This window comes from Myiozetetes cayanensis, unplaced genomic scaffold (genome assembly GCF_022539395.1).
Source record: "Myiozetetes cayanensis isolate MyiCay16 unplaced genomic scaffold, myiCay2020 scf33, whole genome shotgun sequence".
In the NCBI taxonomy this organism is placed as follows: Eukaryota; Metazoa; Chordata; class Aves; order Passeriformes; family Tyrannidae; genus Myiozetetes; species Myiozetetes cayanensis.
In genome coordinates this window covers 2,066,327-2,078,908 of record NW_026087555.1, presented here as the reverse complement: position 1 = coordinate 2,078,908, position 12,582 = coordinate 2,066,327, and the positions used below count along the sequence as shown (strand labels likewise).

At 36.8% G+C, this 12,582-nt stretch overlaps 1 protein-coding gene across 1 annotated transcript in view; it reads left to right on the top strand.

Annotated features, from left to right (window-relative positions):
- ARHGAP10 (Rho GTPase activating protein 10) overlaps positions 1-12,582 on the top strand; it is a 145,951-nt gene that overhangs the window by 69,973 nt on the left and 63,396 nt on the right. The window contains exons 9-13 of the mRNA XM_050327363.1: positions 1,088-1,194; positions 2,850-2,944; positions 5,738-5,819; positions 6,948-6,990; positions 8,321-8,386. Coding sequence (XP_050183320.1) covers positions 1,088-1,194; positions 2,850-2,944; positions 5,738-5,819; positions 6,948-6,990; positions 8,321-8,386 — 393 coding nt within the window. The remainder of the gene's footprint in view (positions 1-1,087; positions 1,195-2,849; positions 2,945-5,737; positions 5,820-6,947; positions 6,991-8,320; positions 8,387-12,582) is intronic.

The following is a 12,582-nucleotide window of genomic DNA, read 5'->3' as shown; positions in this document are numbered from 1 at the left end:
GTGTATTTTGTATTCCTTAGTGCCCATATTGTGCATATAGGCAGGTCTCATTTCTATAGGTAACATAAAGAGGCAAAGTATTTACAGTTTATTTAACAGTCATCCAAGTAAATGTTCAAAGCCTCCTTACTGTGACTCCTAAAAAGGATATGGAGCCGAAAGTGCGACAGTTCTTAGTAACAGTGTCTGAATTAGGGAAAGTTTTAGTTGACCAAAGAATGGATTTCATATTATTTTTAATCCCCTACTAATGACCTCCCCTAGAACTGTCAAACGTTTTTTGTCAGACAACATGAGTTGTCAAATTAGGCTCTGAAAATTGGGCTTGTTTAGTATGCTGAAATTGGGGGTCATTTCCTTGATTCAGTGATGGGCTTTCAGTACCTAATTCTGATCATAAGGTCAAATAAAGCAGGGCTGTATTTTAGGTAGCTGCTGTTAAAAATCTTGCTCTGAAGTTGTATGTCACACAAATAATATCCTGGCAATATTTGAAACAGTTATAAATCTTTCTCACACTAGTAAAAAAGCCAAATGCAGAGCACTTGCTGCTCAAGGAATGGAACAAAAGTAATCTTTTTTAAAAAAATTTGCCTAAATCATATTTTTAAGATGTCTGTCCTTATAGAAGGAGAAGATTCCTTTGCAGACCTTAGGAAAGTGAGGTGATAGAAGTGAGCAGATAGGTAGGGTCAGAATCCAAGTATGAACAGTTACCATTATGATGCAAATCTTAACAATACTCTATTGCAGTGTACTGGGCTCTTGAGTAAGTATATTCTATGTAGGGTGTGCTCTGCTGAGTAGTTAGAAGTGACTTTTAGGTGTCAGAAGTTGTGATCAGAACTTGCAACACAGGTTGCAATCTGTAGTTATTTAGCTTCAAGTTATCAGGTGTAAATCTAGGTTTCCATGTTCTGCTAAATAAATTTTCCAAGGGGTATTTATTTTATAGGGGAATATTATTTTGTCTATAGTAGTGAAACAAAGATATGTAATAATTCTTTACAATTGTAATTAAGCATATATGTAAAATACTACATTTATCAGGTCTTAGAATAGTATTTAATGCTTTCATGTTATGTAGGACCTGCTCCCTTTGGTTCCAGTTGGGTGAAGCACTACTGCATGTATAGGAAAGAGACAAAGAAGTTCACCATGATCCCATTTGAACACCGATCAGGAGGAAAAGTTGTGAGTATATTTTTATATTCTACTCTAATACTTGTTGTGTATCAACATCAGAGGATGTGCCAGATAAGATGTGTCAAGAACTCTCCCTCTCTACCCTCCTTGCCCTTTTTTACTCTTTCCTCATGCAATTCATTCTACCATTTAAGTTATGGATGGATTAAAAGATAGAAATTCTGTAGACTTTCCAGTTGCTTCCTTTTAGAAGAGCAGAGGACATGGTACCAATAACACTCAGTGTTTCACTATTTAGAATCTAGTTTATTCATGAGGCATTTAACTTACTGAAGTATAAATCAGGAAAATAAAATAGACTTAAAAATTTGTGTCTTACATGCCCCAGTTAGATTTTTATTTTTTTTAGAGATATAAGAACTAAAAGTGGGATTAAAAAAAATGGATTTTCATAGGGATATAATTCGTACTGATAACTGAATGTAATGTCAGATATCTTTGATAGTATCTGAAATATTCAAGACCTGAGACTTTGTTGATATTTAAATGGCTTTAATTCCTTCTGAAATAGTTGGGAATTGATGGCACTCAGCACCTTCAGAGATGACACATCGAATGAATGCTTTAATATGGATGAAATGCATTTTGTTGCAAGGAAGAAGGAAATCTGAAGCTGGAAAGTAATGCTTCAGTCAGTATGCCTGTAAATGCAGCACCCTGTCCTGTCTTCAAATTTGGATAGAGAATCATGTTGTTGTAATTTTATCAAGTTATTATATCCTGTTAGTTTGAGCAGAGGGGAGATGACTTTCATCATTTTGAGGACTGTGTATATTTACCCTGTATTGAACTTGGAAGAACCTTTCAAAAGCTCTGGAAAACCTGATGTACTGAAAATTAGTGGTATTTGGCTTCCTTAATCACATCAGTACTTCTATGAATATTTTATCCTGATTTACTCTAATTGTAATAAACCATTTTAGTTAATATAATATATAGTATGTGTCTAACTATTCAGCATTCTAAAACACTTTTGAAGCCATTTTTGCTATATTAAAAGACCTCCTGTTTGGAAACCCACCACGCAATTACTCCTTCAGTGACAATCTTCTGTGTCAGAGGTGCTGAAAAAGACAATAAATAATTGAAATGTACAGTTAATCCTGACTAAATCTGGTACAACTCATGCAGCATCCACTGATCAGTTTATGTGATTTCTGGGTAAAAAAAGATCCTAGTGCTGATTGGTCTTGAAATAAAAATGCTTCTGTAAGACAGGTTATAGTCAGGAGCACTGCTCTAGTTGTTGTAGCAATAACCTTTACTACAGAAATCACTGATCACTGTGTCTGACAAAAAAAGAGGGATAAGTCTCTTACACTCATTGTGTGCTTATATTGTAACAGATTCAAAACCTTTATGGCAAAATACTTTTTCTTAGCTCAACTTACTGTGGTACTGAGTCATGCTGTAAAGTTCCAGCTGAAATGGACTCAATATTTTTGCATTTATGACCTGTAAATGGCTGCAGAATTTATATGTTGTTGTGCAGAGAAGTGAAAGCAAATTCTTTTACAAGTGTCAATTTTCAGCATAGCTTTTGCCATTATTTTAATATAAATTTGCCTTAGTTGTTTAGTATAGCTGGCTTATTGGAGCTTTCAATTACTGGGTCAAGCACATAAAAACTTCTCTTTTTACAGGGTGATGAGGAACTGTTCGTCCTTACCTACTGTACCAAAAGAAATACAGATACAATAGACAGACGATTCTGTTTTGACTTAGAAGTGTCAGACAGGTAAGCTTGTGAAACACACTAAGAACTAGTTAAAACTACTGCAGTAAAATTACTGTTGTGTTTGCTTCTGATTTCCTCAGTGCTCCTTCAAACTGCTGGTGGGAAATGGTCACTGGAGGGATAGGCAAGCGCTACCCTGGCTCACTGGGTTTTACCTCAGTTGCGTGTAGGTGAATGTTGTAGGGAGGAATTAAACTTACATGTAGATGTTGTCTGAGCTCACATGAAGGAAAAACACAGAAAAAAATTAGAGAAACTATGAAGAGTTGTTGTAATGACAGTGAAGAAATATGGCTTAAATTGAAGTACGTATCGCTGGGGTGAAAGACTGTGGTCACTGTAATAATTCATACAGTCATGACCATTTTGTGCTACAATCCTGCTTTCCAAAATGATGTGCTGCTGAAGGTAAATGCTGGATTTTCAGGTTGAAAATAAGATTTTGAGGCTTTTTGTGGCTGGTGTAATCATCCACTGCATCTTGAATGTCATTGCCACTGTCTTTCTGAAGCACCACCATTTTGTTGCTCTATTTCAAAAGAAAATGATTGCTCACTTTCTCAAAATATGATAAATATTTAGTTTCGGCGACATTGTAGTCTCCTTCATTTATGAAGGTGAGAGAATCCAACTTACTAGGGCACTACAAATAAATACAGCTGTGGTAATACTGCATTCTCTTGGTTCAGACTCTATTTCTGCAGAAATAGATCATATCTAGAATTAAATGCCAGATATAAATTAATGGACTGTTGCTGAGTTTTCATATTTCCACCCCCCTCCATTCCCCTCCTACCCTGAGCTGTTTTTAACCTATACATTTACTCCTTACTTATACCAAATAACTATAATCTAATTTATAATGTAGTAGGTCTTCACGTTTTATAGGGTTTTTGTTTTTTTTTTCTTATCAAATTCTTGGTGCTTTTCACTTCAAATGCTGAAGTAGCCAGTGCTGTCAGGCCCCTCTGTCCTGTGATTGCTAGTGTTCTGCAAATATGTCTGTGATAAGGATGATCTGCACGAACACAAACTTAGATCCAAGGCTATGCCTAGCTAGACTGGCCTGCCTGAGGCATGTCCATTCCTATAACAAGGCATATGAAACTACCACTGCATCAGAAAACTTCTAGCTCACATGGCAGATGTCAAGATACTCATTTACAGCTCAGGTGGCGTTTGTCACCAGTCTACAACATGGTTTGAACTTACATTTTTAACTTGAGAAGGATGTGGCTTAACTATTCTAACACACTGTTCCAAGAGAAAGAAAGAGAGTAAAGATTTATACTCTTGGAAGCAGCTCTTCTTGGGTCAGTGTATTGGTCAGTTTGGATAACTGATTTCAAACTGACTCTGCTAAAGTTGTTAAAAAGTAGCATGAGAAATGTCAGTCTGTCCCCCTCTGTGTGTCATCTACTCAATGGGGTATCTCAAGTTTAAACAGAGGTGGATGGAGAGCAGTGCTTCCTTGATCCTCCAAAACATGTTCTCATTCTTTTCTCTGGTAAAAGTAGGAAAAGTCTAATTCATCTTTCTGTCTAGATATAATAGACACAACTGGTCCACTGTGACCTTGATATCAGACATTTTTCTTTTAATAATATATGTGTGTAGTACTGAGATGTTCCCATGGAGATTAGTTCTGTGCTGCAGGCCATTAGCTTGTTTCCTTGGTATCAGTTCAGGGCACACTTATCCCTCAGCTTGTCCAAGTTAAAAAATAACATACAGATTGATGGCTGGGCATGGGGTTTTCTTTGTTACCGTACTTTGGAAGGAGGCAAAGTCATAAAATTTTAGGAAAGACTTTTCAGTAGCAAACATTCAGCCTTGTGTGTGACCTGAGCATAACTTGGAGCTAGCTGAAAATTTACATATTTTTCTTTTAAAAAGAAAGCTGAGGTGTTTTTTCTTTTTGTAAATCTGATACTTATGACTATAAGCTCTGAGGGGCTAGGTTCCTGACTAAATCTCTGGGAAGTGACGTTTTTGTTCTGTTTCTAGTACTCCATCATGTTTAGTTGAAGGTGACTAGTGGTAAATGTAGAGAAGTATAAATCTTAAGGAGACAGCAGAGGTAGAAAGAAGATATTCTATTGATAAAGAGCTGAAATACTACTTAGATTTTAACTTTTCCAATGCAGGACAAGGAGGAAGGAAAGCTTTGTCTCTTTTGACTTTAATTTGCAGGCAAGTAAATAGTATTTCCTGCAACATATACTGAGTTTGAGGTATTGCCTGTAGGTGGATACTTCGACTTGTAATTTAGTGAAAAGGAGGAAAGTTTTCTCTGGGTAAGTTGTAGTTTAAACTAGCAAAAGAAAGTAGACAAGAAAGAGAAAAATGAGCATGTGGGGTTTTTAGTTAGTTTACTTTGGGTGATTTTTTCAATGAGTGATTAAATTTGCACGTTTATGATGGTTGCAGCTCTGCACTGCAGCCAGACCCATTCCCACTGGAAAAAAGTGGATATGGCTTGAGAAGCTCAAGTGCTTATTGTCATTGCTAATACCAGTATTACATTGTTTTAGTCACAAAGGTTATTAATTGCAGAAATTAATGTCATATTGTCTGAAAAGAGATTTTGAACAGGAAGTACTTGTACTTGTGGAGTTCTATGCTGTGATTAAATTGTGTGGTTTGATAAAATTTATGGCTGGTGAAAGTGAACAAGAAGTTTCTCTAGCTTCTAATACAACAGGCTTATACTTGTAGTTGGAAGTAGAATTTGACAAATATTTTTTGGTTGCTGGTGAGTGCAGTTACTCTGTGTTGTTGGTACATTTGCAGGCCTGGAGTTCCTGTAACGATGCAGGCATTTTCTGAGGAAGACAGGAAGCTATGGATGGAAGCCTTGGATGGAAAAGAAGCTGTAACTATAATTTTTAAAATATTCTTTAATAGTATAATGGAGAATTCTCTCACCGTCTGCTTTCTGATGCCATTTATACTTCAGTAAACTGGGATTATGTAGTTTGCAAAACGATAGATTCAATGAATAAAGCATAAAAGTGAAATAAAACTCAGGAGAGATGAGTAACTTGGTAAAACTCAGTGTAGATAACTGCTAATGCTGATATGAGATATTTTTCATTGTAATGACAGCATCGATTTTTATAAAAGGTTTCCTATCACAGTGATATTATTGGTGTTCTAGAAAATGTCTAGTATAAGCATGTTCACTTAGTCTTATGCTGACATACTTCATTCCAGTGGTAAAATTTGTGTGAGTTACATAGTATTTTTTTTTTAAACTAGATCAAAGCAGTTCCTCTCTCTCAATGGGACTGAGGTTGTACTTGAATTTGCCTAATTTCTGGGTCACATAAGGAAATGGATCTGAACTGTAGAATGGAGACACACTGTAGATTATTCTTGCAATCATAAATATGTTGGTCTTGTGGGCCAGAAATAATGGGGTTTTCTAGACAATGACAGTCACATGCCTGTCCCCAGTAGTTGGCTAATGGGAATTTTAGCAGAAAGTTTTATTGACATCATTGTTACACAAATCTGGTTTCATTTGCAGAGGTGTTTATTACCATGACATGTTTTCTGAGCTGGACTCCCCAGTAAGTTTACAACTTCTGTGAACACCAAACTGGGATGTAAGCCCCAGGATTCATGAAGGCAGTTCACAACAATGAGTGAGCTTGCAACTGTGGGAAATTAAAAAAACAAATGTCAGAAAACATAGGAACATGGAGCACGTAAATCACAATTAATTCCAGTGGCTATAGATAGCATTGTTCTGTTCCCCAAGGAACTGTATTTGTTGAGAATTTTAAATAACTTTCACTCCCTAAAAAGTGCAGTTATCTACTTTCTGAGGGGGCATGGACCTCTGGTCCTGCTGTTGGAGCTGTTGCAGTTGAAGGCAATATGTTTTAGCTGTAAACAGCTGTTTTTATGCCTACTGAGGATTAAGATCAGGAGTGCCTGTTAACTGATTCATAAAAGTTTTAAATTAACTTATGTCTTTTTACTTTTTTTGTCTTAGCTCTTCATCAATTTGAATAAACCAAATGCAAAACGAGAGGGAAGTAAGTATTTAAATTAATATTAAAGCTGATTTCTGTTAACATTTTTCAGTTGAGAAAGGCGAAGGTATGTTTTGGTTGTTTTCCAGGGGATTTAACTTAAATAAATATTTCACTTTTAAACCTGGAGTTCTGAATATATTTGGGGATTTTGTAATTAACGGGTTTTCACAGTAACTCAGTTTAGTGCGTGTGTAAGAATTGTAGGACTGGACATAAGCTAGAGTAACAGTCTGATTGTTTTTGCCAATTTACTTCATGCTTGAAATTGACTCAAAATTGGATGAATTTGTATGTAAATGCATCACAATTTCTTAATCCAAACTGTGTGCACACATCTGTTAGAATGTGTAAGTATGCTTTTAAAAGCAATTGCAGCTGAACATAAAGGTCAGCAAAAAAGCTGAATGCATGCGTTTAAAATATAAACCAAAATGGAAGTAGAAGAAAAGGCTTGCTTTAGACAACATTAACTTTCTTCTGTTAGCTAAGTAAATGAATGAAAACAGGTATCCTTCTTTTATTACCAGGCAATTTATGCTTGTGGGTTTTTTAATTATGCTTTAGTTTGGTTTGGTTTGGGTTTTTTTGTGTTTTTTTTTAATAATTAAATTGCTGGTTAAAGCTGGATCATGGTGTTATTAATAGAATTTTTTCCACAGATTTTTCTTTTCATCATGCAAGACCAGGAGCAAGAAGGCCAGATGTTTGGGGGAAGGGCAGTTTTGCAATATAAGCATTTAAATTAAGTTTTGATGTAAAGAAGAAGTGTAAGATAGGAACAACAAAGGAATGCTGGAGCTCAGCTGTTGTCCTGTTAATGCATCTGCTTCCATGTAGTCAGATCATTAACTGCTGTGAAATTATATACATGTGTCCTGTATCTTTAGTGTGGGAATTTCTTTGGCTTAGGCTAGGACTCAGTAAAAACCCTTCTGTTGATGATTATGTTTTTTCATCATAAGTGCTTCCTTGTCCCATTTGGTGAACTCTCTCAGATGTTGTCGATGTTGCAGTAAGTACTGTTAAATTCCATTTTGCATCTGCCAACATATGTAACTAATCAGAGATCCCATTCTTCAAAGGATGCTGCTGTGAACAGATTCGGTGAAGCCACTACCATAAGAATGAGCCTTTAGCTGGGCTAGGCAGGATTGTGAAGGAGAAAAGCAGAATTTTTCTAGAAAAAGTGATAGAGTATTTCCATTCCAGAATATTTACAGTTCTGCTTCAGAAGTATTAGATATATGATTAGGTCCAACCTTATTTTCATTGAAAAGACATAATTGCAGTGGTGCTTTAAAACCATTCAAACCTTTTTTTTGTCTTGTAGGTGCACAATTGGATAAAATAGGGTTCACTGTCATCAAAAAGTGCATCAGTGCTGTTGAAACACGAGGTAATGATCAACCCAACCTGTTAGTGAAGAGGGTGAAGCTCTTTGAAGGGTCTGCTCTTTCAAGAAGGCCTGTGTGATAAAGTGTCCTGTAGATCTCTGGAAAAGACTTTTACATAGTAGACATTTCACTGATTACATTGACTGGGGCAGGAGTCCAGTCCCAGCCCTTTGTGTATGGCTTTCCTTCAAGAGATGTATTTTCAAGAAGTGTTCACAAGTGAGAAATAGCACCTCTCTTGACAAAGGCAGCCAATGTTTGTGTGTAACAGCTAAGAGAAACCTGTGTCTTGTAGGCAGTTCCTGTACCTTTGCTGGACTGTTGGAACAGACTAAGTTATTTTAGAATTCCATTTCTGTTTAGTCACTTCAAGATAGAAGAACAGGAGCTGAGCAGGCAAGTGACTTACAAAAAGTATCAAAGTCCTTTTGGTGGAGTTAGTATCACACCAGAGACAGACATGCTGTCAGGATTACTGTTGCATGTTCTCATTGTTGTACCTCCAGAACTGTAGGTGGAAGAAAGAGGTTGGTATGCAGACAGTATTAAAGAGCTACTTTAGATGGCTTGTGGAGAGGCTTTGGAGAACCTGTTGAGGTTTTTTAAAAATAAGAGGTGAAGAGATGAAATTAGGTAACTGGTGGTTGTATATTTCTTAGTTTGTTAAAAGAGATGTTGAAATTTCTCTGTGTGCATTTTGTTTTTCTCTTACATTGTTGACCTTGCTTCCCACTCCCAAAGGGGAGACTGAGGGTTTTACAGGAACAGTATCTTTTTTCCTAGAGATTTGGCATTGCACAGGGCAGAATACTTATATCTTTCTTTGTATCACAGTCCAGCTTAAATAAGATAGCGAACAGAAGAATGGGCTGTTCATACTTGCTGTCAGTGCCGGGCATTACTGAAAAACAGTGTTTTCTATGCATACACTTACTATACAATATTAGTAAGACCAAGCAGCCTTTGTGATACTGAGAATTTTGCATTTAAACAGCAAGAAATATCTGAAATCCTTTTTCTTGTGGACTTTTTAGTAGCAGCCCTGTCTGATGCATTAAAGATGTTATTCCAGATTAGACCATATTCTGTCTGGTGTTATTTTCGTTCATTCTGTTCTTTTGAATATTTTTCAGATAAGGTTTGCCTGTCTCATCACTTTAAATTTCAGTTACTGGCATTTACAATCTGAATATTTCAACTGGGAAACATTGCAGATAAAGCTGGTGTCCTACAGATAAGTTGCCTTCACTGCAAAACCCTGCTTTAATATAGACTAGATCTTCTCTTTGCAGTGAGTGAGGCAGATTTCATGTAAAGAGTTGCATGTGGTCATGTAATGAAAGGCTAGTTTTGATCTATGGTACACTATATTTTGGTTTATTATTTATAAGTGTGTTCAAATAGTTTTCTTCAAGTAGTCTTCTTTTTTTTTCTTCTTCTTCTTTTTCCTCCTTTCTCTAATACCCTCCAAGGAAAGCAAAACAAGAACATAACTGTGCAAATAGTGTGAACACTTTCTTCATGAAGTAGCTATTTTAAAAAATGTTCTGTTTTTTTTTCTTCTTGTGACTGTGGGTAGATAGGCTAAACTGAATGGAAGTTTAAGTCCACTCTACCTTTTATGCCTTGATTTAGGGGCTTGTAAGAAGGTGCAAAATACATGTGTAACCTTCTTGTTGTTCAAGACAGAGGAGGCTTGCAGTCAGTAGAGTGTGGTAATTTCTTTCAATGGAAAAGATGTCTATCTATTAACTTTGTTTTGGAGAGTACTCAAGAAATAAACATAAATCCATGTTTGATTAATATTTCTTTTCCCAGGGTTTCAAGAATGGATTTAGGTGAGGCACTATCTTCCAAGAAGTCGGTATCCACTTAGCTCTGTTTCAGTGAGCTTGATTTGTCCATTACATTCCAAGCAGTCGTTGATGATTTTCTGTTTACTGATTCTGAACTTAACATCAACTGCATTTAAAATACAAAGCAAAACAAACAAAACCCCAAAAACCAAAACAAAAAATCCCCTAGAGGACCTTCTGCTGCTGTCTGCTGAGCTAAACAAATGGAGGGGCAGGAGAGCATTCAGCTGTTTGCCTCAGAAGAGTTTGGCCAAATAATTGTCTGATGAAGAAAGCCTATCTTTTGGGTTGCAGGATTTTATACCTGTAGTTGTTCTTAAAAACAATTTTTACTTGGGTATTTTACTTTAATGATAATATATCAAAAGCAAGTTATGTTCAGCAGAAGAAAACAGGACAGATGCTTCTTCAGAGACAGTGCTTGTGTGCCATGTTTTTATCTCTTTTAATCATAATGGGTGTGAGGTTGGCGTGGGTGGAAAGAGAGGACAGTCTAGTGTGGGTGGAAACTGAGAATAGTCTTGTCATGTCATAGCAGAAGTAGTCTGGTATTCAGAGAGAGAAGAGTATAGCAGAGATATTGAGCATAAACTTGTCAATGGCTGGATAATTTTTTCTCAGTTATGTTCCCTTTAATAAAGCCAAGAAGGAAATGATTTGCTCTGAATGAATTAGAAGCATTGAAAGCGGTGCCTTGGTTAAAATGCACGTGAGCTCCTGGTTCAGCATTGCCTGATAAGACATTGGCTATGCTTTACCTGGTAGGAGATGCTGAGGCACCAGGATAAGCATCCTGTCTCTCCTATATGGAACACGATGTTGGTTGGATGTACACCTATGTTTTGTCTTGATTTTGGGATTCTGTTTGGAGAATTTAATTTAGAATTATCTACTGAGAATAATACAACGGGGTAGATGTCTCAAGAAACATCAAAGAGCTTTTTGCATTGCTGTTAAAGGCTCTGTGCGTGGTTTTGTGTGCAGGTAGTTGGTTGTACCTTCTGTGGGGATGTCATAGGTAAAGTGTTTGCCAGAGCAGTGTTTGTCTTGAGTTCAGAACTATCTGCTAATCTGAGCTGCAGAGAAAGATGGCAGCATTGAGCTGAGTCTCCAGTCTGTCTGCTCCTGAGACACAGAATAGATGGTGAGGAGGAAGTAGAAAACCTTTTCACGTAATGAGAAAAAAATTCTGGCGTTACCTTGAATTTAGAGTGCCACTTGTATGGCTGTTTCCGTGCTATGGAGTTTGATATAAAAAGTTGTATTTGCAGCTATGTTACAAGTCTGTGTCAGCCCCATATACAATGCCAGTCACAAAGTAAACTTGCCTACGTACCTTGCTTACAATAGCATGAACTGCTGTTTTGCTTACAATACCTTATATTTCTAAGCATGTTTCCTAAACTGCGTACCTGTGCCAAATTCCGGTATCAGACAGCCAAGCATCTTGAGATAATGTAAATATGAAGGAAACTGTGCTGCGGGGCTTTACCGCTCAGAGTTGCCAGTAGTGGTTGAGCCGGCAGACACAGCGTCTGAACCCTTCAGCGTTTCAGTCAGTGGTGAGTTATTCCTTGCAATGAGTCATCTTGTCAATTGTGTTCTGTAAATGCCAAGCATTATCAGTGTTGGATGTGCTGAAGATCTGAAATGTGCAGATTAAATCAGAAATAGTGCCGTTTCAAACCAGGTTTGTGTATTTTAAATAAAACATCATTCGAAAGTACGTTTAAAGGTATCATCTAAAGCTGCGTTGAAATATTAATGCCTCTTTGCACTCCTTGATGTCTGCTAGCAATTAGCTGTGCTTTTTTCAGGTTGATGAATTTGAAACTGATCAATTATCTGATAATCGCTATCACAGACTCATGATTATTGCTGGAGGATTGTCTTGGTTTCAATACTGCCATTATTGCAGAAACTTTGCATATCATATCTGTTTTAATACCAAGCACTAGTTTTTGTGGTTTGACCTAATTATTTTTAAGCCCATAAATATATGTTTGGGGTAAGCACAGTTGGTTCCCTCACCCGTTTTATTGTTAGAAGCACAGGAAGTCACGAATCAACTTCCTAGATAAGCAAAAGCTGAGTGTGACAGTATTTATTCAACTTTTTAGCATCTTGCCGATGATGCAGAAGACTTGTTCTGTGGTGTCATTGTATAAAAAAAGTGCAAAGCATTTTTGGCAAAGCATTAAAAAGCTTGGTGTTACTCTGGTACCAGAATTTTCCTGGACACCTCTGAGAAGTTTGAAATAAAAAGTAATTGCTGCTCTCAGGACAGATTTCTAGTGGATCCTTGTTTGGAGTATGTCGTTAGGTTTTTGTTGGGGTTGGTG